At 44.4% G+C, this 26,352-nt stretch overlaps 1 protein-coding gene across 5 annotated transcripts in view; it reads right to left on the bottom strand.

Moving 5' to 3' along the window:
• ARID5B (AT-rich interaction domain 5B) overlaps positions 1-26,352 on the bottom strand; it is a 164,778-nt gene that overhangs the window by 43,846 nt on the left and 94,580 nt on the right. For all 5 annotated transcript variants that reach the window (XM_088130006.1, XM_088130026.1, XM_088130018.1 and 2 more), the window contains one exon: positions 1,580-1,695. In XM_088130006.1, coding sequence (XP_087986132.1) covers positions 1,580-1,695 — 116 coding nt within the window. The remainder of the gene's footprint in view (positions 1-1,579; positions 1,696-26,352) is intronic.

The following is a 26,352-nucleotide window of genomic DNA, read 5'->3' as shown; positions in this document are numbered from 1 at the left end:
ACACAGGATGTAACACTACCATTTGACTTTCTGGAGCCTTGATTCAGCTAAAAAAAATTAAATATGAATTCTTCTCCCAAGGACCCCCAACTGTGGGTACAACGCTCCGTTCATCATTTGGCTCAAACCTCTCATTGTGCAGATACCCACACCCCCAGGTGAAACAATTAAAAGGCATTTAAAAATAGCTGTATCCATTTTATTAAAAAGCCTTCTACAAAGGGATAAACACAAAAATGAGACATTATCCTACAGTCAAAGTATTGCCTAATACACTGATGTTTGCTCGGTGAGCTTCTCCCACCCCGGCATACCACCAACCAGTTTTATCTAAAATTAACAAGGTTTTGTCCGGCAAAGCTCTCATCCCTTCTACTACATGGACTCCATGATGGAGAACCACTTGGGGAAGCCTGTGAAGGAGACTCAGATGGTCCCTGAGATAAGAAGGGTGCTTTCTTGGAACTTCAAGAAGCACTACTTCCTGCTGCAGATAACTAACAATTTCTCATTTCTCAATGGCTGAGAGTTGAAAGAGTGCAAACCAGGGATGAAAAAGCCTCTTATCTTTGTAAGGCCGTTGCTCCACAGTAAAACAAACTCAACAATCAACTAATTAATTGTATTAAAGATTCCTGCATATAATAACTTTAAATTATCAAGCATATTGAAGTACGTAGGAAGAATCTTCAGGGGTGTTGCTATTTCTTGGAGCTCCAGCTCTGAGCTTCTGGAAATGGCCAAGGTCCAAGCGAATTAAAAAGGGATAAGTTTACCCTACCAACCAAAACCTAATGGTTGTGCGTAACCAATGGTTGTCAGATAGGGAGTGGATCTGTCACAGAAGCTTTCTGTGTGTAAAACACCCAAGCTAATGGGCTGGTGGTGCTGCGTCCTGCAGTGGGAGCAGGGGAGACTTTCCACAGGTTTCATAGAATTAGGATGTGTATTTTGTTGAGATGATCTCAGTGTTTCATTTTTAGTCTCCATGACTGGCCTTGCAACTAGCCCATGGAGTGAACCAGATCCATACTTGGTTCACAATTAATTCCTCCCCTCCTCTCCCCTCCCCTCCCCCCTCCCCCCACCACAGTCTCCTTCAACTCCTGCCCATCCCATGGGCAGGTCTGTGTGTTCCCTTGGTAATGGTGTGGGAGGAGTCTGCCCACCCTCTTCCTCTGGCACATTTCTCCCCTTCCCAGTCTAGCCTTCCACAGTGGGATTTCCCGGAGACCTTCCCCCATCTACTCACCAGGAGGACCTGCTTAGCTCTGAGCTCAGACAAGCCACTCCAGATGCTGCTGTGGGCTGGAACAGCACCTCAGAAAGGAGGCTGAAAGTCACAAAAAGGAGGGGGGACCTGCCAGACCACTTCTGCTCCCCGCAACCTACATTACAGGCCGAGCAGCACGTTGCATTTGAGCCTATGAGGGTGCCCTTCGGGGAGCTGGATCTCAAGCGCCGAACAGCCCCAGCCTCTTCCCCACGGCACCTGTTCTTCCCCTGAAATGCTGCGCTGAAAACGAACAGCAAAACTCATCTGGAAAGGAAATTCGGGGAAGGTGCCCAAGCGCCTTACCTTGGCAACAGCCTTGCCTTCACAATTATTCTGGGAATCTTTAATGCCACTGAGCGAATCTCTTCTCTGTGGGTTGCACGGCCTTTTCTTCCGTGGTCGGCCTTTAAGATTGGGAGCTGAAAATAAACAAGCGACAGTTCAGCCCAATTTCTTACAAGAGAGCAATACAGCTAATTCCCTCCAGGAGCTGAGAGAAGCGGTGGATGCGGAGGACAGATCTTCCCTGCAATAATTCCTCCAAAGTTGGGCTGTTTGTAGGTCACGTGTTTCTGTGGCCACCCCCCCGCCCCCCGCCGCCCGTGACTTGGAGCGCCTTCACAGCATCACAGCATCAAACAAAGTCTGCCTGCATTGCTGTTATTTTGGCACAATGAGGGTTGGATGAAGTTGTTAGGGGGAAATGACCTATATTACATTTGCTCCTGGCTCATCTCCTGCTGTTTACATTTGAAAGAGCTAAAGGAAAACAAAGTGTCTTTTTGCAAAACTAGGAGAAAGCAGCAGATAGCTGAACATTATGTGAACACACACGGACATGAACTTCAGTGACACGTAACTGTCTTCTCTGGCCATTTCCTTGGAGTCTAAGGCGTTGGAGGAAGGAGGTTACGTCCGTTGGCAGCGAAACAGGTACAGGACCAGGAACAGAGTCACTGCTGAACCACTCAAGCGAAACCGTCCTTTAATGGAAGACCTTTATTTACAGTGCCCAGAAACTCCAGATTTACAGAAAATCAAGCCATTCTGAGTTGCGTTTTGAAAACTCACATATATAGGTCGCTCCCTTTTTTGCAAAAGCAAGCATTTCTGTGATGATGAGAAAAAACCGAGGGGGGAAGAAAGTTGTTTTGTTTGGTATGGAAAATGACCTCTATAAATTCAGCTATCCAATTCCAACAACTTTAAACATGAGAAATCGCCATTAATTGGCGATTATAGTTGAGGCAGCTGGCTGCAGGGCTCTCTCGTTCTTCTAGAGTAACCATTGTTTCTGTTACTTCTAGGGACGATTATAGTCATGTCAGAAATCTAAACACCACAGACCTCCTGAGTGACTTCTAATTGTTTCTAATCTTACATTTGTCACACCAGAGGTTTTAGGATGTTCTACATTTTAATTAGCTGTCTGCTCCAATTTGATCCTGATGCTCTGAAACCAGAGTTTCCTGGGGGTGCACCCCAGTTTCTTCCCCACCTGTCTCCTCCCCACGCCCCAAATGGCCCCTGCTTCAGAACTCCGAGCGGGCTGGGCCGGCAGACCAGAGAGGCAGAGAGCAAGTGAGCAAGGATGGAAGAAAAGAAATAATTACCCATCCCAGACGGCAAACCTCTGCCTGATTTATCTTTCGACTCCTGAACGCTACAGCGTGCGGGCGGGTGGGCGGGCGGGCGGGCGGCTGCGGCGCCCCACCTCTCTGGAACCCCTGAGGGGCCTGCCGGTCTCCTTCGGAGCCTGTGCCCGCGGCTTCCTGCTCCCCTGCCGGCCGCTCTCTTCCTCGCAGAAACCCCAATGAGGGGCTCAGGCAGCAGAGAGTGGGATGCTTGTGCCAGGCTGGAGCTCTCCGGCTGCTGACGCGCTGGCAAGGAGCCTGTTCCCTGCTTTGCAAATGTAGCTCATGATTGTGTTGCAATTGTTCTGCTGCTCTGACCTCCTCCTCGCCTGAGACCGGTTGGAAGGCACATGGAGTTTCCCCAAGCCAGAACCAAGGAGGGAAGAAGGAAGAAGAAGAGGACAAGGAAGAATTGGTACTATTTCCTTCCAAGGAAAGGGCATCAAACTCCAAGTCCAAGTCTGGATTTATTGCAACCCAAGGTGAGCACTTAAACGTCAGGCTGGCCCTGGAGAAAAGGGGGCAAATTCAGGTTGAGCAAAATCATCTGAAGATGCTCAAGTGGCGTGACTGGATTCCCTTCTGGCTTAGGAGGACGTCTCATTTTGAGGAAGCTAGAATGAAGCATGGCTGGTTCCCAGCAAGGAGTCTTGGAAAAAGAAACTGAAATGGAGCAAAGCATGTCTGGTCCAGAGAGAAAGCACACACCAGCCCCATCTCACTCCTCATCTTTAAATTTCAGCAAACTAACACAAAACTAAAGTTTTAAGTGGCAGGAAAAGGCAACTTCCATAAATAGTATTTCTACATGCAGAAAATTACTGTGTACCATGGCAGTAATGCACAATTTCTCCTTTCTTCAGTCATGGAGGAATTTGGATTTCTCTAGAAAGTTCATACTTCAGGTATGACATAATGCAATTTTAAATTGTACCCATATCAGATGTATAATTAAAAGTGTCTCAATGAATCAGCAAGGACTGTGGAATTTCACTGACTAGCAAAAGACAGTCTGACATTAAAGCAGCATTTCCATTCCCTAAACGGCTGCACATGTTTACTTATTGCTCCTAAGTGACTAACACTTCCCTCATCTAGAAAAGTAAATCATTGATAAGAAAATATTTATAGTTTCATCTATTTATAGTATTCATAGTGAAACTCTTATGCAAAAATATTTAACAGTGGCCCACTTCTCGCCAAAGGTATTTTCCATTAGAAGCATTCAGAAGGTCAGCATGAAGTATACTTTGTATTTTCTTAAATTCTTTTTCCAAACATGTCAGGTGAACATCTGTGCTAACAAACAGTGATATTGTTTTGTTTTAAGCACTTATATCAGATCAGCCACGTATCTCCAGAAAATACCAAAGAAAAGCAAACTGAAATAAGCTTTTAAGAAGTAATAGTATCTGATCAAAGAACAGAGAAGCTTGCCAGAGATGGTACCCAAGGAGACCATCTGCCAACATGAAGGACTACCCTTATCTTTTCTGCATTGACTGGGAGAAAGGATGCCCTGGGTGAGGGGTTGGATTACGAGGGTCCCTTCCAAGCCTGGAATTCCTGTGTTTCAGTGGCCTGTCAAGGTTTCCATTCTTTATTTTGCAATCATCATCACTGTCATCATCATCATCATCACGCCAAATCAATCCATTGCAGGAAGAAAGCATCTTCACTGAAGGTTATAGATCTGTCATGGTTAATGGTTTAGCAGACAGATAGTTTTGTTTTGTTTTTTACTTCTAGAGCTGAGCAGGGAAGAACTGTCCAAAGTCATCCAGTTGGCTTCTCTCCTAACAGAGGACTAGAACTTGGTTCTCCTAGTCCAATACCTTCCCCTTCACTATCCAGGCTCTCATGCATGTATCAATATCAACATCAATAAATAAAAGGACAACAAGCTCCTTCTTTTCTCTTTGGTTCCTGCAAAGTTCTTGCAAGGGTGCAGAGATAATACTAGGATGGCCTTCACTCTGATGGGGCCTCCATATAGGTGGAACTTCCACTCCCATTGCCACCAGCTGCTGGGAGGACACTGAGCTTGGAACCCACTAGAGAATGGGAGCTGCCCTGTCAAAGGTCTAGCTCTGCGACAACAAGTCTTACCTGCAACCTGATCCCGCAATGAATCTGAACTTTTCAGAGCAGTGAGATATTTCTGCCTGTGTGTGAATCCATGGCCAAAGGAGGGTGAGAAAAGGAGAGAAACTGGCCAAGTGTAGGGGAAGAGGAATAGGGAAGAATTAGGCTGACTTGTTTTAAACAGCAGAATCAACAATTGTTGACTACTAGGTGAGTGAAAATTGTATGCTGTCACATTTCAAGTTAGACAAGACTGTCCATAATTTTTGAAGCTATTTTGATTTTCATTCTAGAATAGAGAATTTTTAAGCAGACACATTTGTTTATTAACTTATTAATAGTCGCATGGTTCTTTCAGTGAACAGGAATTTCATTTGGAAAACCTGGGGAGTCTTCTAGAGGCAAAACTGCGTGGGAACCAATTGTACAACATTGTCCTCCACTCATGCACTGCTGGATTTCAACTATAACTCTTCAGGGTATACAGAGCATTCTCATGGTTAATTCTGAAGAAGCCAGTATCCCCAACTTAACATCCCACAGTTGGGCTCGTATGCCATTCACAGCAGGTTGGGAAAGATGGGAATAATCTTAAGAGAGCTTTGCACAGATACGTGTGCGTGTGTGTATTAATACCACTCCTACAGACCACAGATTTGGGTAGGCAGCTGAAGCTGAAAGAAAGCGGGTTGTTCAAGGCCACCTGGCACTTCTGTAGCTTGGGCAAGATTTGGATCAGAAGCATCTTAATTCACAACTGTGTACCTCAGCCACCTTGTATTTGCTGCCAGAACACCCAAATCAAGATACGGAAAAGGATATCAACATTTCCTTCATTGGAGCACAACCACAAGATGCCACATAAAGTTCTCTGCCTGCTGAGGTTAAGGTCAACCACAGCCACGTAAGTGAAACCATAATTGCTATTCAGGGCTTCTGCTATAATGTGAAATATTCCTGATGCCTATCTATTGGATACTTGTCATAATACAAGCCTTTTTTAATAAAATAAAACACATATTTTGGCTGCTATTAAAACAGAGTACTAGCATAGCTGAAGTTCAGCCTAGCTACCTGGGCATTTTGTCAAAAACCGGTCTGACAGTAAAGGACTTTTCATGAGCAGGGAACGTGTTACCACTCTTGACGTACCTGGAGCACCGTCACAGCCCAAACCCGACACTCTTTTGCCTCTTCCGGCTGCTGTGCATGCGGTGCAAGTCAAAAGCAACCTGTGCGACTGGGGCACGTTGCATCTGATCAATTTAGCCAATGTATTAAGCCATTTTCAAAGATTTTCTCATTTTATTCTGATCCATATCGTTATTTCTTGATTTGAGCATTCAGTTCTGGCCTGTAGGTATACGGTGGTTCAGAAGATTTTACAAAGACGTTACTTCACCCAGGCCTTTGGCGAGGGAGCGTGAGACACTTCACTTTATCACACTTCCCATCATTTATCTTTATTTGTTATGTTTCCTTTACTGCAATTTGTTTGATTGTTGTGAGCCGCCCAGAGCCACTGAGTAGTATACATGTTTGTTATGGTTGGTCGCACAGTCAGCCAGATGTTTAGACTGGATTTGGCATTTTTATCCAGCTATGGAGTCCTTCCCAAGGGCCTGGGATAGGCAGATGTTGTTGTCTGATAGTGTTCAAGGTGTCGTCGCAGGATGGAAACTGTTCCAAGTAAAGCTGCCTTTTGCAATGGGCTGATGGCGATTTTGTCAATGCCGATGGCCTTCAAGGGGTGCTCCAGATGTTTTGGGATTGCACCCAAGGCGCCTATTACTATTGGGACTATCTTTGCTTTCTTTTGCCACAGTTGCTCTATTTCTATTTGCAGGTCTTTGTATTTTGTGATTTTTCTCCAGTTCTTTCTATTCTCTTCTGCTGTCTCCATGTACTGCAATGTCCACTATCCAGGCTTTTTTGTCACTCTTATCAACAGTTGTTAAACTGGGGTGTTGTGTGGCAGGGGCCTGTCTGTGTGAATTCTAAAGTCCCAGTCATGCGGCAGGGAGTCGAATGCCTTCTTCTAATCAACCCAAGCTGCATTCAAGTTGGTCTTCTTTTTCTTACAGTTTTCCAAAATCATCTTGTCAATTAGGAGCTGATCTTTTGTCCCTCTGCGTTTCGGCAGTTTATTATTATTATTGTTATTTTTGTTGTTGTTGGTCGCACAGTCAGCCAGAAGTTTAGACTGGATTTGGCATTTTTATCCACATATCAAGTCCTTCCCAAGGACCTGGGATAGGCAGATGTTGTTTGATGATGTTAAAGGTATCATCGTATTATTATTATTATTATTATTATTATTATTATTATTATTATTATATATTATTATTACAATTTCTGTCTGATGAACAAGCAAAATGACTTAACTAACTGCCCAGAGTAATTGGGAGTCAGGCAGCATATAAATAATAATAATAATAATAATAATTATTATTATTATTATTATTACTACTACTACTACCAGATAAATCCTTCATCCAACTGACAAAGCATGGATGCTCTTTAAGTTGGGTTAAAGAAATTGGAAACCCAATTCCAATTTTAAAAAATGGAGCTGGAATTCCTGAAGAAGGAAACTTTAAAAAATGAAATTGGAGGAAATATTCAGGAGATTGGAGAGGATATTTTTTTCAGTTAGAAAAGGAGAGGCTGAAGAACAGAAGGCCCACTGCTGGTCCAACATTCTCAGAATGCCTATGAAAACGTGCAAATTTCCAGAATACCAAATTTCCAAACAACCAGAATGCAGGAAGAGTAAGGAGCCAGGCCAACCCTAGACAACGTTGTCAAGATTTGCCTCAGATATGAGAGGGGAAGATCAGTATTTGCAGTTTTGGAGACCATATTTAGAGGGTTCCCTATTGCCAGTAGCCTATAAAATGTCTCATCCACTGACATCCAAGCACCACTGAAGAACACGGTGAAGTCCCGGTTATGACTGGCCCCAGAAATTGCCAGAAGGAGCTGCAGGATTTTGCACCAGAAGGCGCCTGGGTCATCTTTGCCCACAAGTAGGAGGGGCACATATTACCTGGTGTGAACGTGTTGGAGCCAACCTTGTGGAGGAAGTTCTGGAGCTGCTGCCCCAGCTACCTCCTCCCTCAGCTCAGAGTGACATCATGAAGTTCAGCGCCACTGCTCAGGAAGACGTTGCCTGGGGACTATTTACCTAGCCACATTAACGCCCCCCCTCCCCCACCAAGAAGCAAATACCTCATTTGAGAACAAAGCCATGAGATATTTGCTTCTCCTCACGGGGGAAATAAGTTGGCTGTTTTTTTCTAGAAAAGGTGGAGAATGGCCACTTTGGGGTATGTATGGCCACAAAGTGCAGGTTTTTAACTTCAGGCTTATCTCTCTTCCTCTTCCCTTGCTTTTAAAGAACAGCGGTCTGTGGGTATCATTTTATAATGTCATGGTTAAAAGGAGAAAGTATATCAGTTAATAGACTAAATGTATAAGGTCTAACCTCTTGAGTTCTGTGTCTGTTGCTTTGAGGGTTTTTTTTTTTTAAAGGAGGCCCCACCCATATTACAATTCTCCAGATCCTTTTGGCAAGTCAGGACCAATGGATACTAATAGGCACCTTTTTCCTCTGTTTTCATTTTGTAAGACCAAGACCTACATGTGGTTCCAGGAAAACTAGTTTTTCTCTTCTTTCTCAAATGAGACTGAAGCAAGCATAGCAAGAAGGACATATCTGTCTTTGCTGAAGTTGCACCATTTCTAAGACAGCCCCTAAACCTACACATACTAGTACACAAGTGAGCCAATGTATTCTCTAGATAAATGTATCCTGATGATGTAATACAAGCTGTTTTAGAGGCCTATCTTTGCTAATACAAGCTCGCTCATTCATTCATTCATTCATTCATTCATTCATTCATTCATTCATTCATTCATTCATTTCTATGATTATAGACCAAAATAAATGCTGAATAATCAAAATAGGATTCCAATGTCACATGTAAAGCCAGTGATTTTTCAGCTGTAGGAAAATATACATTGAATGTGTCTGTTTCTGAATTTTTTAGAAGCATCCACCACTCGCTATCCTTTTGCACACTCACACACAGAAATGGCCATGGAAGCAGCCTGGTCCTACCCTGCTTTCTACTCTACTGTGCATCAACGCTCTCTTGGGAAAAGTCAGACCATCATACCTAATTCCATCTAGCAGCTGTTTGAGGTGATGTGAAACTGAGGTTATGAATAGCCTCATTCACATCAATATGCCTGTGAATAAAGTTAAGCAGATGGTTAGGCTCTTTGACTAGTCAGAGACCAAGTTCTATGAAGATTTCCAAGGAGGCTCCCTGTGGAAATAATGGGAAGAGTGTCTGGGGGAAAGGAGCTGGACCCCCCGGAATTGTCACTGGAATATATGATAAGAACATCTCTCTTGCAAAGTAAAATTGGTCTTGGTCCACCACACCCAGAATCCCCAGGTAGCACCTGGCACGACACATCCAGTTGGTCACGAGCTCTGAATGTGTTACACATGTGAAAGGGTGTAAAAATTCCCCAGATGGCAAGACAATCTCACTCTCTCTGCCATTAGAAAAGATCCTGTTGAAAGGCGCCCACCGCACCGAAATGCAGACGTGGGCCAAAGGGGCACCAGTGCAGTCCACGAGCCATGAGATCACCAGCCAAGAAGTCGCTCCTCTTTAAATGGTAGAAGGGTCGTCACTGGGGGCTGCACGGGAGCTTCCCGGACAAAGAGCAGTCCAGCTGTGCAGGCCTGTCCTGTAAGCTGCCTGGCCCAGAGGCCCTTGGGGGGACAACGTGCCCCCCCGGAGGAGGAGGCTTAGATCAAGGGCCACACGCTCACACCAAGCAGCATCCTTAATTAAGGACCTGCACAGAGGAAACGAAAAATTCTGCATGCACGAAAGCCAGAAAGAAGCACAAAAGGCTTCCTCTGTTCAGGATGCGAGCCTGCATCACAACGCCATCTTGCCGAGTCAGCAATGCCAGCATGAAAAGATCTCTAGGCAATAAAAGGCTCCTTGCACACCAGCAATATTTCAGAAAGGGCGAGAGTTATGCAATATTCCTTGGGGGGAAGAGAGGGTCAATATTGATTCGTAGGAAGCCAGGGAGATTAAGCCAACGTGCCATTACAGGGCTTAGTTATTTCCCCATTATTTCTTCCCCTGATCTATAACGATTGCACTGTTTGTGCATGTTGGCAGAGCAGCCGCCGCACCACATGCTCTTTCATATTTCAGCATCGCAGTGTTATTGCCTCATGACCGATTGTCAGTTGATCATTATCTAACCCAGAAGGAAGCCAAGAAAAAAATCACAACCCCTCCTTTTATGGGCAAAAGGAGCCTTTCTCTCCCACCTCTCGCGATTTCCTTCCCAGGCCCTTGAGTTGGGCGATCATTCTCTGTCAGCAAAGAGCGGCATCTCATATGTATATTAAAAATGTACAGCAGGCAAAGAAAATCAATCTTTACCATGTTTGAAACACTTCAGAGATGTTATTAAACCAACCAGATTTGTTCTTTGAACCAAACCTCTCAGGTGCCCTCTAGCGTCGCACTGAGGCTACGCCAAGGAAGGAAAATCTACACAGCAAATGGGAACTTTCAGTCATTCTTAGAAACTGGCGGAAAGAGACGCCCTCAGAATTAAAACCGTACAGAAGGGTAGCCCACTTCCTTATCCATGTGTTCTCCCAATAAAGCTTTCCTCAGCCCGTTTATTCTGAAATTTGGGGAGGCGGGGAAGTAGTTGCACGTCTGAATGTTCCGCTGTAAGACCAAAGGCCTCCTTGTACACAGCCAGCCACGGTCTCGGATGAACCTGTTTCCTTGGCCATCTGAACCTGACGGGGAGGAGCAGCTCTGCCGCGCCATGCTGCGGCTGCCTTCTCGGAAACAAACTCTGCTGAGGAGTGGGCTGTTGCGCTCGCCTGCCTCTCATATTTTCATGGAGGTGTCAGAGTGAGAAAAATTAATTCAAAAATAAGTACCTGTTCCTGTGGAAGAAAAAGAAAAAAAGAGAGAAAAAGAACCCCAACAAAAAACAGAGGTCCTCATAACCACAGCTCAGTTCACAGGGGAAGGAAGCATCAACAGGAGGGCCTCTGATAATTCTCACACGCACCGATCAAGATGGCTTTGGTGTAGGAAGAAACTGTGTTAGTTGGGCAATCCAAGGTACAAAATATGATAGAACAATTTGTGAGCTGAGTCAAAGGTTGGTAGTGACCAAGACTAAGCCACCCATGGGCTCCACAGATCAAGCGCCACGATCAGAATGGTTCTGCTGATCACCAGGATCAACCTCACCCTTCCAAGCCTGGTCTGCGATCCCCTCTACGGAAGTGGGAAATCCGCCACAAAGAGCTTTACCTTCTGGAAAACTGGTTGGAGCTTTTCACAAGATATTGGATCCAAAGGAAGAGAGAGAAAGAACAAACGGTGAACCTGGAGGCATCTTTGCTCCCCAGAACCCCAAAGAGGAACTGATTAATATCTATGATTTTAAGGACACAGCTTATGTGAGAAAAGATACCCCAAGAACACAGTGTAACATCCCTTGTGTCACCTCAGCCCTGGGCTTCTCGTTTATTTTTATTTTATTTTATTATTTTAAATGCATGAAGGGTGGCTATTATTACATTTACAGAACACAGTTCAAACTTTTCAAGAGAAATTGCTGCATTTTAATTCCTGCAAAAAAATCCATTTTTAACCCAAAACAACTCTGCATGCCCACATACACAGGATTATGTGATTCAAGGGAGAATTGGGATCTGTAAAATTCCCTAATATGGACAAGAAATATAATTTTTGTTTCTGAAAAAGCAGCTAATTTGTTTCTGCAGCTGGATAGCATGCACAGAGACCAAACTGACCCCTGGCAGCGCATATTTTTTCTACCTTCCCCCGCTTTCCATGCGCATTTTTAAAAGTATTTCAACAGCCTTAGAACATACATTTATTTTAATTACCAAATTAATTCTTCAAAACAGCTTTATTAAAAGGTGACTAGAAGACTTTATCTGAGCATAGACCCATCCCTGAAATGCAAATAACCCGGCGTTAAACAAACCGGCAAGGGCACGTCTGAAGGAGGGGGAAAGCACCAGAAAATTTCCATTCCTTCCTCAGTACAGGTGCCCATCCTTTGTTTTGGCCTGACTGTTTTGACGGCCGTTCTTCACTGCCCTTTGCCCCCGAAAATGGCCTGTTGACACCGCGCAGAGGAGGAGGACGATGACGTTGTTTCCCCTCTTCTATTTCCAAGCCCAGCTTTCATAGTGCCAGCCACAAGCCGCGTCTTCCCACGGCATCCTCGGCACCCCTGAAATACGACTTGCTTAAAATGAAACTAGAAGTTGTTTAGAAACATTACACGTGATACGATTGCCTGCCGTTGTGTAATTTGTTTTCTTTGCCAGGTTTCCCTTTCTTCTTTAAACCAATTGCCATGGCTAATTATTCTATCTATATTTACACCTGCATTATTTCAATATCTATATATTTCCTTCTTAATGAAGAGAACATAAAGGTTACCTCTGTCATTTACAGAAGGAAGAAATGTTTGTAGGTTTGGAATGGGGGAGACTAATTGGAAAATAGGGTTCTCTTATTTTAGATGTTCCTTAAATGCTGTAACGCAGGGGTCCCCAACCCCCGGGCCGCGGACCGGTCCTGGTCCGGGTCCGTGGCCTGTTAGGAACCGGGCCGCGCGGCAGGAGGGGAGTGGCAGGCGAGTGGGCGAAGCTTCATCAGAATCCGACATTACTTTACTCCGCGCGTGGCCCGCCCATTATTTTATTTACCACTACCGTCCGCAGCTGTTTCCCGCACTGCGCACTTGTCTCAGTCACAGTTTTGGCAAGCCCACAAGCTGACCCTAGCCAAAATGAGTAAAAAACAAACGTTGCTGGAGAGCTTCTTTGAAAAGGGGGAAAGACCCAGTGATGAGGCAGCAGAAGACTCTAAGACTGCCAGCAAAAAGAAAGCTGCATTTAAAAGAAAATACCAAGAGTCCTACTTAAATTACGGGTTCATTGCCACAGGTGATTCACATTCTCCAAGCCCACTTTGTACAATATGTGGCGCCCGGCTATCCAATGAAGCCACGAAACCTTCAAAACTACTTCGCCACATGGAGACCAAGCACCCTGCATTGAAAGACAAGCCTTCGGTGTTTTTCAAAAGAAAAAAACATGAACACGAAGAACAGAAGCAATGATTGAAGGCCGCCACTTCGTCAAGCGTGTCTGCACTGAGAGCATCATTCTTAGTGGCTAACCGCATTGCTAAAGCTAAGAAGCCCTTCACTATTGGTGAAGAGTTGATCCTGCCTGCTGCTAAGGACGTCTGTCATGAACTTTTAGGAGAGGCTGCAGTTCAAAAGGTGGCACTTGTTCCTCTTTCGGCTACCACCGTAATGAGACGAATTGATGAAATAGCAGAGGATATTGAGGCAGAATTGTTAGAGAGGATTAATGAATCACCGTGGTATGCAATCCAGGTTGATGAGTCTACCAATGTTGACAACAAGGGAACAACGCTCGTTTTTGTGCGATATATTTTTCAGGAGAATGTGCATGAGGATATGTTACGTGCACTTTTGTTGCCAACCAACACTACAGCTGCAGAACTATTCAAGTCTTTGAATGATTACATATCAGGAAAACTGAGTTGATCATTTTGTGTCGGTATATGCACGGACGGAGCAGCTGCCATGACTGGATGGCTTTCTGGTTTCACTACTTGGGTCAAAGAGGTCACTTCTGAGTGTGAGTCTACGCACTGTGTCATCCATAGAGAAATGCTGGCTAGCCAAAAAATGTCACCTGAACTTAATAACGTTTTGCAGGATGTGATTAAAATTATCAACCACGTTAAAGTACATGCCCTTAACTCACATCTGTTCATGCAGCTCTGTGAGGAGATGGATGCAGAGCACACACGTCTCCTCTTATACACAGACGTGAGATGGCTTTTTAAAGGTAGATCACTGGCCAGAGTTTTTGAGTTATGAGAACCGCTCCAGAGATTTTTTTTAGAAAAACAGTCTCCATTGGCAGCACATTTCAGTGACACAGAATGAGTCGCAAAACTTGCTTACGTGTGTGACTTATTCAACCTGCTCAACGAACTCAGTCTGTTGCTTCAGGGGAGAACGACAACCGTGTTCAAGTCAGCAGATAAAGTGGCTGCACTCAAAGCCGAACTGGAATTATGGGGGTGACAAGTGAACATTGGGATTTTTGACATGTTTCAAACATTAGCAGAGATTTTGAAAGAGACTGAGCCAGGGCCTTCTTTCTCCCAGCTGGTGCATGATCACCTATCTCAGCCTTCAAAAGAGTTTGAGCATTCCTTCCCAACCACAAAAGACCCCCAAACTGGAAAGGAATGGATCCGAGACCCATTTGTGAATAAGCCAGGTGAATCGACTTTGTCTGTGCTAGAAGAGGATCAGCTGCTTGAGATCGCAAATGATGGTGGCCTTAAAAGTATGTTTTAGACCACTTCAAATCTCCATAAGTTCTGGATTAAAGTCAAGGCAGAAAATTCTGAGATTGCCACAAAAGCACTGAAAAGCCTGCTTCCGTTTCCAACATCCTATCTTTGTGAAGCAGGGTTTTCTGCAGTGACAGCAACCAAAATGAGATTACGGAGTAGGCTGGACATAAGCAACACACTTCGGGTGTCACTATCCCCCATCACCCCCACATGGGACCATCTAGTTGCAGGAAAACAAGCTCAGGGCTCTCACTGATTCTGCATTATGGCGAGTTGTATAATTATTTCATTATATATTACAAGGTAATAATAATAGAAATAAAATGCATAATAAATGTACTGTGCTTGAATCATCCTGAAACCATTGCGCCCCCCCCCCCGGTCCGTGGAAAAATTGTCTTCCACGAAACTGGTCCCTGGTGCCAAAAAGGTTGGGGACCGCTGCCATAACGTATGCACGTGATCATTTAAAATACGACGTTGGGAGAATGAATGGTGGAGATGTGGATTGTTTCCATGAGTGCAACCTGCTATTGATACAGAACTGGGTCAGATTGAAGGGATGGCAGCTCAGGGCCAGCTCAGCCGTTGGGCAGAGTGAAGTGGCTTCCTTGGCTAATTGACTTGAGGTGAGATAGAAGGGCAAGAGGGCAACACCAGTGCAACGCTGGAGTGCCCCGTCCTGGGGGTACTTCATCCTAACCCTATAGATGTAAGAGACATTCTGCCCACACCCCTGGACATTTCTAAAGATACCTGTTAAGCCTGGAAATCTCCCTATAGCTCATTCCTGACCTGTCCTACTTCTAACTTACGGGAAATGTTCCTCTCCTTGGTTCCAAATTTGTTTTGAGAATGCGACAGAGCATTTCCCGTGGCTTGTCTGTTGGTGTGTTTGCTGCCGGGTCCTTAGTCACCTTGAGCAGATTGTAAACCTTTGGCGAGCAATGTGAGCATACATGGGAAAAGGCAGGCACACCATCTCACTTCCTATATCGCCCCGGAAGTCCCGCGGGGATTCCCGGACTTCCTGAGTAACTGGGCAAGGTCCGAGCTGCAGTTGTCGTGGTCAGCATTTAGGCCGAGAAGCCATCTGAACTCTAAGCAAACATCTCTAGAACATGCTTGCTTATTAAATCATTTCCATTCCCAGCCTATAAAGTAGGAACTTAAAAATTCAGGGAAAGAGGTACCTTCCCCCCCACCCGCAATCAGTGCAGTGCTTTTATAAAAGGGATTGACCTGCAACCTTCATATAACATTTTAGAACTTTTATAAATAATGCTTTTATCCTAATTGCAAAATAATACTCTGCTATGACCACAGACATGGAGTGCTTTTGTAGGTAATTATTCAAAACGTCAGCTTTTTTTTTTAAGAGTGAAAATTAGCTGCCCACACATCTCTCCCCCCCCCCCCCGCCTCGCAAGCAGGAGCGCTCAGGGCTCAGGACCAGACTCCATCGTTCCGATCTCTTCGGGGCCTCCGCCAGATGCCCCGTGTGTACAAAACCCGAGTTAAACACGTTCCCGGGTGGTAGCTGTGCTGCAACTCCACGGACAACGGCCACAACAATTAAACCGACAGAGCAGGAGGCGACCCACTCTCTGCTCCGTCCTAAGACTCAGCTCAGCGCCATGTGCTGGAAAACCTTCTGCTGCGACTCATTTTCTGTTTAAGTTGGCTGCAATCCCAGCTTGTCCTCTGCTTTGCCACACTAATTTTATAATAATAAACTGTTTCACAATCCTTACGCGGTCATGCAAATAAAGGGGTTGCAGAAGACATTTTCATTGGATTATCTTCCTAGCAAAGGCACTGTATTGAAATTAAAAATGTAACTTAATAAATCTGTGAAAAAATAAAATCCTAGGACATGTGAGAATATCTTTTCTTAAAGAGAACATTTTTCTTAAAATAGCCCATTCATGATCATTAATCATGCTGCCGGAGCCTCGCCTTCTCACCCTCACCGAGTCCTGCCGCTGATTCATTACAGACGGCTCCAAAATCCATTTTTAAAACAGCCTTTTCCCCCTCATATCTGGGGTTCTGGAAGGTTCTGGAAACCTTTCCAAGGAAGGCCATCTCACTTCCTGGCAGATTACCCTCCAGAAGCTGGTAAAAGGCCCATGCTTTTAGAAAGGCTTCTTGTAGGCAGCTAATTTTTTTAAAAAATGGTTTGTTGCTGTTCCACTGAGGCTTCCTGCAGCTATTTCTGGATTGTAATCTTTAGCACCGAAATTGGATTGAAAGCGGGCTGCATGTTTGCAATAGTTAAATAATTGATTTTGTTGTAAACCACCGTGAACTCACAAAAGAAAGAAGAGGATTACATTTCAGAAACACGATTTTGATTCTAGTCAATTGCACTGTCCAACCAGAAGGCAGGATAATCCCACACAGACGAGACAAAACCAATGGCAGCAGGACAGATTTATAATAAATTGCTTTTCAAATTTCTCAAACATTTAAAGTGTTAGTGATATTTAGGGGGAAATACTCATTATTTCAATTGCACTTGATCAAAATACAGATTATGCCTCTCTGCTGTGAAGTCCCTCCGCCCTTAAGAAACACCGGCTCCCGGTGAGCACGCTCAGGCTGCGAGCAGGCATCGCCCCGAGGACAGGCGGGCAGTTACAGGGCACAATACACACGTCTGGCTTCAAGGTCACCCTTGGCACGTTAAGGGCAGAAAACCTGAATGGAAGCCCACCCTTGCTCCCGCCTCACTCCACTAGGGCGGAATGACAGAAAGAAGGCCAGGCTGCGGTACGCCAGCCTTCCTTTGGGACCGGACGGGGCTCCTCCTCCCAGCATCTGGCTCCAGGAAACCGACTGAGCTGAAGCCCAGAGCCCAAAGCTGTCCAGTGCTCTCTCCAGCCAAGTCTGCCAAAGAAGCCAGGGTGACATATGCCAGGGCGTAAGTCGAAAGAACTCTGAGAGTTGAAGTCACACCTCCTAAAGTTGCTGAGGTTGGGAAACACTGGCCCACACAAGGTGTAGGTAGGCGGATCCACTGCCTCTTCTGGTCCTGGGACTAAAATAAGAACTAGGGCAGCCCACAGGAGAAAACCTCGGCTCTTCCTCTTGGTATCTTTCCCCATAGAGACATCCTTGAACACAGACTTTCCCCCATGTCAGAATCGGGGTTCTAGCCCAATGAGTGTCCAAATGAAACACTAATTACATTATGCAGCACATCCTGGAATGGTTTTAAATCAGAAAATGATTTTAATATGGGAAAGGTAATTGCTTTTCATATTCCACTTGTTAAAAGTATAATGTTAGACATGTTTGATGGGCTTTTGCAGTTTCTGTTTTTGCTTAGCTCGGTTCAACGTGAATGGTTGATCGGTTTCTCACTGTATGGCAGTGAGGCTGATGTTGAGGATGTAAAGCAAGCAAAAATAATAATAGGAAGTTAAGAAACATGCAAAATTCTATGCAAAATGGTTACGCCAGGCCTCCCTGTTGTCTCTGGAATTACCCTGGAGGCCTCTTTTAAGACAGGAAGGAGCATCATTAACTCTGGGATACAATGGATGGGTCTGGTCATGAAGTGGTACCAACAAAGCAGTAGGAGCCTGTGGAATAGCTTGCTCCATGCCTCCTCCCCTTATGCTGTGGCAAGTTTTAAAATGGGGCCTCAACAACAGCTGCTCCTTGTAGGGTTTGTTAGTAAGGCACCAAAGCTGGATTGGACCACCTGTGCCAGCTGGAACTGGCAGTCTGAATGATGCTGATGGGTTTGGGCCAAAGTGGAATGTAGAGAAGAGAGGCTTATCTTGCTCCTGCATAGACACGTGTATATTATGTGTGAATGGATGGGCAGATGGCCAGGGAGGCAGGTGGAGAGACAGGTAGGGAAGGACATGTCTGGATCACCACGAAAGGATTCCTTTAAGCTACCCTGCCTGCCTGCCTGCCTCTTTCCAGGAAGCTGGTGATAACAATGTAAACGATGAGTATTAGTGTAGTGATTTTTGAGTTCAAAGACAGCAAAGGAATAGAACTATAATATATTTTAAATCAATGTTTAAGCCTGAACTCTTTTGCTAGCTCAGTCTTGGCTAGTAACAATCAGCGGAAGGACTTAGCAACTGCCCAGTTAAAACTGGTCCTCGTTATAATGTGCATATTCCAAGGGGCGATGACACTTCCCCCTTCTTCTCTGAGAGAGGTAGCAATCTATTGTAAGTGATGGCAGGTGCTGTGTCACATGACTTCCCATTAAAACCTGAAGAGCATGAATTCTCTGGGGGGGAGGGGAGGGGAGGGGGGCTGGGCCCTAAAAGGCCGACCTGGTTCTCCTGGAAAGCGAGGATGGTCTCGGGCCAAGGGTGCCTGGGGTCCTGGGGGTCCTTGCCTTCCTCCTGCCGAAACCATCCGACGATGCTTCCCTCGACTCACCTGCCGATGCAGCTGACATCTGTGGCTCCGTCATCTCAGCTGCTTTGGCTCTGCAGCAGGCAACTTGATGGTTGCTAGGCAACTATTGTTGAATACATGCATAAGACATTAATTGTCTAAGCACTTTTTGAAAAAAAGAAGAGGGAGAGAGCGAGAAATTCTTCAAAGCGGAGGCTACTGTCATATCTAAAATTGGGCATGTTCTTTATCGCCACCTCTCCGAGTTGGTGTGCAGTGTGTTTGTGTCAAGGGGTGAAATGAGTCACAAATTACTCAGACATCCATCCTCAAATTGTCAGTAGCCTCATCTCTTGCAATGACTCATTCAAAGAATTTTATGTCTTCTTAATCTTCTGCTCTTCATTATCCTGCTTGTCATTTTATACACTCTTGCTTGACATGCATTTGCCCTATTTTTGTTTGGCATCTGTGGGGCTACAGAAGCTATATTTGTGACTTACTATTTCAACGCGTTTAGAATGCCTGTCTCCCCGTAACGGACCCAGCAAGAATTCTCCTTTATTTCCCTTCAAAGGGGCGCCGCAGCCTCACAGCTGATACCGAACATTCTCTGCACCGGGACCACCGAGTGCCAATTCCCCCCTTTTGCCTTTCCTGCTCTTTCCCAGGATCCCGGTCCCACGAACAAATTGCAGAGACAGTAAACAGGGGCTTCCATAAGTTGACTCAGACTTCATCAGCTAAACAACTGCAGGATCTAAAGCAAGGGAACCATTTTAGTGACTAAACTCCCATGGTTGTGACTAATGCTCATACAAGAAACGAGTTAATGGAAGCACAGCCTCTACCTCACTCTTGGGAAGACCGGGCTCCTCTTCCAAGGTTGGCAGGATCAGTGGGATGCAGCCAAATGAGCAGGAGTATGCTACTGATGCAGGAGTCTGTTATGCCAAGCAATGGGCTTGAATAACACCAGCAAGTGTCTTTCTAGAACCACCACTAAATCTGTCTGAAGCAAATGTTGAGGAGCCTGTCCCCAGGAGCTGCTGGTAGTAGGGGTGGTGGTGGTGGTGGTCAGAGGCCATGACAGTTTGGAGAGAAGAAGGTGGAAGACATTGGCGTGTTTGTTTGGTTCTCCTGAAGGTACTTCAGCAACCTGGAATGTCCTCCTCCCTGGCCACAGGCCTCAGTCTTTGAATGAAAGCCATTCAATGGGCAGGAGGTGCTCAAACCAGAGACGGAAGCCAGATCTCTAGCAAGGCCAATACAGAATCAAAGAGAGCTGGAACACCTGATCCCAGAGCTTTTGTTCTTCAGAAGAGGTAGGTCTCTAAGGGCTGGGGCGGGAGCTGTTGCTCAGCCAACCAGCACGAGGCAAACCTCTTTGCTCTTCGTATTTGTATCAGAAACTATCCAAGTCACGGGCTGATGGCACCAAGAGATCAGGGCAGCCCCAGGCTGAACGCTGAGGATCTTGCCTACAGCCCAGCGGATTCCTTGCTCCAGCGTAAGCATAGGATCTCCATACAGTTTGAGTCACAAACCAGTAGGTTCTTAAGTCGTCCACCATGCTGACTGTCCTGACTATGCTCCTTGGCTATTTCTGCTTCTCACTGTCTGGTTTCTACGTTAAAAACTGACTGTTCAAAAGACTTCTGCCACCTTCTTTTTTTACTTGCTGGTTGCTATCGTATTTTAATTAATGCACTCATTAAGACTATTATACAAAAATTCCAGGTAAATCAAGAGTGAGCTGGGGAGGCAATCTGAAAGGCCTACTTAAAAGTCCCATGGTGCATATCTCCTTGATTTTTTAGCTTTTATTAGTCAATGCTCTTCAGCCAATTCATTTAAAATGCTATAATCAAGTAATATTTTCCAGTTTAACTCAGCCCAAATAACAAAATAAGCATATTTCTCAATCTCTGTAATGAGGCTCTTCTGCTGAATATTCTGGTAAGGTTAACAGCTTACTGTGACTTCCCCCAGAACTGCACAGCTCCTTTATGGCCTGGCCCCAGCTCCTGATCGCCCAGAAGGGAAGGGCACCACAGCCCAGGGCCCTTTGGACCACCAGCACTCTCGGGGATCTCATAGACACAGCCGAGTAAACCAAACCTTTGTGTGATGTGCCTGCGTTTGATTACCAGCAAATGAAGGTGTGAACCGATCCCCCTGAACAGCGCTGACTTGGGCAATATTCCATCTGTGGTCATAGGTGCCTGCTGCCAATCAGGATTATGTCCAAATGATGACACAACTCAATAGAATCATGACACAAATGTTGCTGTAACATACTTGTGTATTATTTTTAATAGTAATTTTATTAAAGATTATAATTACAACAGTAAAAACTAATACAAACTAAAAAAAGATAGACAAACAAAAAGTAGAAGGTACAGAAGAGAAAGAAAAAGGAAAAAGAGAAATAAAGATAAGAATATAATAAAGAAAAAGAAAAATGTATAAAGAGGTGACTTCCCACCTTATCACAAGTATAAACAATTTTAGTAATTTATCACCTCCTCTGAAAATACAAGGAATGATCTCTTCTTCCCATATCCCATCTCTTATCTATAAACAAATCCATAAAGCATTCTCATTTCAGTCCTGGTGTCAGCAAAAGCCCATTAAGGGTTACCAGAAATAATAACATATCTATTTTAACCTTGATCAAATAAACCAACTTTATATTCCTTCCTTTTACTTCTAACAATCTTAATCTTTAATTCATTCAAATAATGTCATAGAACTTGATTTCTTTTCATTTTTTCTTTGTCCCTTCTCACAAAATTCTTCAAAACTTTAACAAGCCTCTTTTGTAAATCCAATATAGGAAAATTATGCAGGTCACCCTCTTGGTTAATCGTTTGAATATCCCTTTTAATTATTAAGACATCAGCTGATTTCTTTTGTATGTCCAGTGTAACATCTTTTTCCATGCCATTCTTGTAGCCTGTCATTTGTAAGTCCGCTTTCAATTCAGTCTCAGTCTTGTCAGGTAGAACTTGCTCCTCTTCCTTCACATCTTTTGGACACAGTTTCTCCATAGAGGCAGATGTCTCTGTTGACAGCATTAACTTCTGAGTCCATTCTTCATAAATATCCTTCAATATGTCCAATGTTCTGTAACTGTATGTTGAGTTTATGCATTCTCCTTTAATTGTAATCTTTAGTTCCCTCTAGTGTCCAATTTTTAAAATCTTTTCTTATTATGTTTTTTTTAATTAAAAAAAAACTATTTTCCTACGCAGATGTCAGGCCTAGCCCAAGGAACTCCTGGAGACCCTGTAGGTTCAATCAGCAAGGTTTATTAGCTAGCGCTTATTTACAGAATCTTTTCAGACTGACCAGTAGTTCCCAGGCACAACTCTCTACTATCTTCTGGAATGTTTAGGGATGCGCCAGCTTTCTCCGCTTATCCACCATTTTCACCCCCCTTCCTCCATTCCAGTCCATCACAGCAAAGGATTCTTTATAATTAAGTCCAAAATCTTATTTCAAATTGATCTGGATCCTTAGTCCATTTGTAACTTTCTAAAATCAAAATTTTAATAACCCTTTTGCTGTTTATGAAAAAAAAAATGTTTTTAAGTTCTTGTAGTTAAAACTTTCTTTTGCTAAGTGCTGTCAAACTTGTTGATCCAAAAGTTTCTAATAGCTGAAAAGCAGTTAACAAGCAATTTTCAAAGTGATTAGAAAAGGAACTATACAAACTTAGTGTCCTTTCAAAGGAGCCTTGCAGTTTGAGCAGGATGGCTATTCCCTCGTCTCCCAGAGCTCTAAACCTGCCAGAGACCACTATCTTGTGGTCTCCTCATGAGGATCAGCTGTCTGGAGCACTTGTGGGTAATCTCAGGTCTTCTCCTTGTCTGGAGAGGAATTACAAAGAGCCAGTCTACTCACTGGCTCTTCATTCTGCCGTGGTCATTGGCTCCGCTTTTTGCAGAGCCGTCTTCAGTCCTCCAGAAGCCCTTGTGTCTTGATACTTGACACAAATAAGTAAGTTGCAGGTTTTGTGCCATGATACATGTTTGGTCCCTTCTCACTCCTTCACAGGTGGCCATGGCTGTAGTTCATTTTCTAAAACCCAGGCTGAAACTTCTCAATCAACCTTTATGGGTTCAGGAAGAAAGGAAGGCAGGCAGGCAGGCAGGCAGGCAGGCAGGCCGGCCGGCCGGCCACAATTGCAAGTATTCATTCAATACTAACACCAACCTCCATGGGACGGGTTCATCTATCACATTAAACCAAAAAAAAGTTTATTTAGTTGGGTCGCCCATGTGGTATGAGCCTAGCCAGCATGACTACAAAGCTCTTGTCAACAGTCTTGTCAATAGCTAAATGCAAACCAGGAATAGGAAGCAGATCATATGATCCATCTTCTAGAGCAAAGAGGAGACAAATCGCACAAACAGAACCAATGTTGAGTCATTGACACATGAAAGTGTCTAGCTGGGTAGCTGAGAGACAGGAACCATGAGGTCAGGATCACTGAATATGTTTGGGGGAGGGGGAAGTACCTAAGAATATTTTGCTATTTTCTTATAACTTTATGTTGCTCCCATAAACTTTTTTGCTGAAGTATGGCAGTGCTTTCTAATTCTAATTCTTTTATATATTAAAATGTTCAATGAAATTTATTTATCATTTATTTATAAATCAAATTTATACGCTGCCCATCTCACTACATGGGTGATTCTAGACAGCTCACAAATAAAAACCATAAAAACAGTAAAAAACTTACGGAAACTAAGTTAAAATATGGAGAGAGCATCCTCAAGTTACCAGCCACTCCCAGTGCTGCAAGCCCCCACTGGATCCCCTAGCTAGTTGGCAGAACCAGGTCTTAACACTCTTGCAGAAGGCCAGAAGAGTGGGGGTCAATCTCACCTTGGGGGGGCAAGATATTCCACAGGATGATGGCGATGGCAGAAAAGGCTCTCCTCCTAGACCCCACCAGTCAAAATTCTTTAGCCAACAGGGTCCACAACATGCCCTTCCTGCTGGACTGGGCAGGATAGGCCGATATAACTGGGACAAGACGGTTCCTCGGGTAACCTGGGCCCATGCTCTGAAGGGTTTTAAAGGTCATAGTCAACACCTTGAATTGGACCCGGAAGCCAACTGGCACCCAGTACAGCTCATGCAGCAAAGCTGTTACATGCACAGCCCTAGAGGTGCCCATAACTGCCCGCCACATTCTGCACCAGCTGCAGCTTCTGGATACTTTTCAAGGGTAGCCCCATGTAGAGTATGTTGCAATAGTCCATATGGGAGATAACCAGCATGAGGGACTGAGAGAAGTGACCATCTTGCAAATTGATTTTTGATGCCTCTTATGCAAATGAGATCACAGAGTCTTTTTTCCTATTAGGTTTCATGTCAAAGGCTGACAATAAGCTTCCATATTGTTTGGCACCTTTGGAAATGCGCTGAGCTCCAGAGCGAGCGTCTCATGCCTCCTCCGCTCTTATGCAGAGCGCCCACAACTTTCCCAAACACAACTGCTAGGTCTCCCAAGGAGGAGAGCAGATTCTCCTCTTCCTGAGGCTACAGAGCCCTGGGATTCTCCTCGAAGAGGCCTTCGCAGGGCTCCACAGCTCAGCTTTTGGCCAACAGTCTGAACAGGCTTCTGGGCATGCAAGCCGTGCCTTCACCAAATGAATGCCTGGGGGGAGGCTGAGTGAAGCAGCCACCCAACTCAGGGGGAGAGGGGTTGCTGAGGCTTCATCAGAGCAAAGCCCCTTCCCCTGAGAGGGGAACCTTTGGGTGGCAAGGGCTACTATTCACTTTCTTGGCCCGGGGAGTCTGCTATAATCCAAAGTAAGGTTTTCTGAGAAGTTTCCTTGACCAGGTGTTCTTTTTAGCAGTGTCAAGGTTGTTGGGTACAGTTTTTGTATGTACCTTCACAGTGGTAGGAAACCGTACTGATCAATTTCAGCAGTTGAGGGTCCAAGAAGGCCCCTGCAACATCTGCTGAGCTTCATTGACTCAGCATCCCTCAGACAACATGGCTCTTTCTTCTGGAGGGCCTAGAAAGAGAGAGCTGTTTAGGTGGTACTAAACGCTGACTACTTTGCCATCCCATGGAAATAAGATTCTTTCCCCCATTATGGACATATTCCAGCAAAAGCAAACATTTATACTGAATTGTACAGCAGTATGCAAGTTGTTTCAAATAATTATATGGACTGAACTGTATCAAAAAACAGTCAAACACTGGGCAGACATATATCAATTGGAGAGGGAACCATCCAGATTCAGACTATGTCTTCATTTCTCCATTATGGATTTCTGAAGAGCCTACAGATCTGGCACTGTACTGCCTGATACAAAGAAATCAAAATACAGGTAGTCCTTGACTTGTGACCACAATTGGGACCAGAACTTCCATCACTAAGCAATGCGGTCATGAAGTGAGTTGCACCCGATTGACAACCGTTTTTGCCACGAACACATGACTCGAATCACATGGTCACTAAGTGAATCCAGCTTCCCCCATTGACTTTGCTTGTTGGAAGCCCCCTGGGAAGGTCACAAACGGCAGTCACATGACCCTGGGATGCTGTAACCATTGTAAATACATGCCAGTTGCCAAGCACCTGAATTTTGATCACATGACCATGGGGACCCTGTGGCGGTTGTAAGTATGAGGACCAGTCGCAAGTCACTTTTTCCAGTGCCATTGTAACTTTAAATGGTCGTTGAAGGAATGGTCGTAAGTCAAGGACTACCTATATACATAAGCAAAGTGGGGGGGGCGGATATATTATCTAAGTGGTTTGCTCAAAATCTGATCAGTCCACATACCATCCACTGCTTTTCTACCAGCATTATTTTGCCCCACTTAAAATTTCTCCATCCATTTTCCCAACTTTAGTAACCATTCTACCAAGGCACACAAAGTCACCTACTTGCTCTATTTTTTTGCCTGATATACATACTCACATTTACATCAGTAAATGAAACCACAAGCATTCCCTTTTTGTGTATCTAAACAACCCAGGGATATCACACAGCCTTGTCTTACTCCCACTTCAATGCCCAGACCATTCACTAAGTATCCTCTGCTTCACTCTTATCATATTCAACTCTTACTGCATTCAGCAATTTAACTCCGTACTTGTGCAAGAGATTCCATAATTCAGACCTATCCATTTTATTATATGCTTTCTCCAAATCAACAAACATACAATAATTTTTCTCATGCTACTAATTTCCCAATAACCTGCTGAAGAACAAAAATATGTCCAGCGTACTCTCTTTTCATTTAAAACTGTCCAGCATTTCCCAAATTTTCCTCATTGTCACTCTTCCCACCTTTGTAATTAGATTATACAATCTAATATAATATAACTAGGCATACTTAACAAAGTAACCCCTCTGTGGGTTTTGCATTCACATTCATTATGTTTCCCTTTATGTATAAGAACAATAATAGTGTTTCTTCAGTTAC

Source organism: Python bivittatus, unplaced genomic scaffold (assembly GCF_059951505.1).
Source record: "Python bivittatus isolate LINGU-HERP-01145 unplaced genomic scaffold, Pbiv_v1 ctg000050_np1212, whole genome shotgun sequence".
NCBI classification, from domain to species: Eukaryota; Metazoa; Chordata; class Lepidosauria; order Squamata; family Pythonidae; genus Python; species Python bivittatus.
The sequence above is the reverse complement of the archived record's forward strand: the minus strand, read 5'-3'. Positions and strand labels throughout refer to the sequence as shown.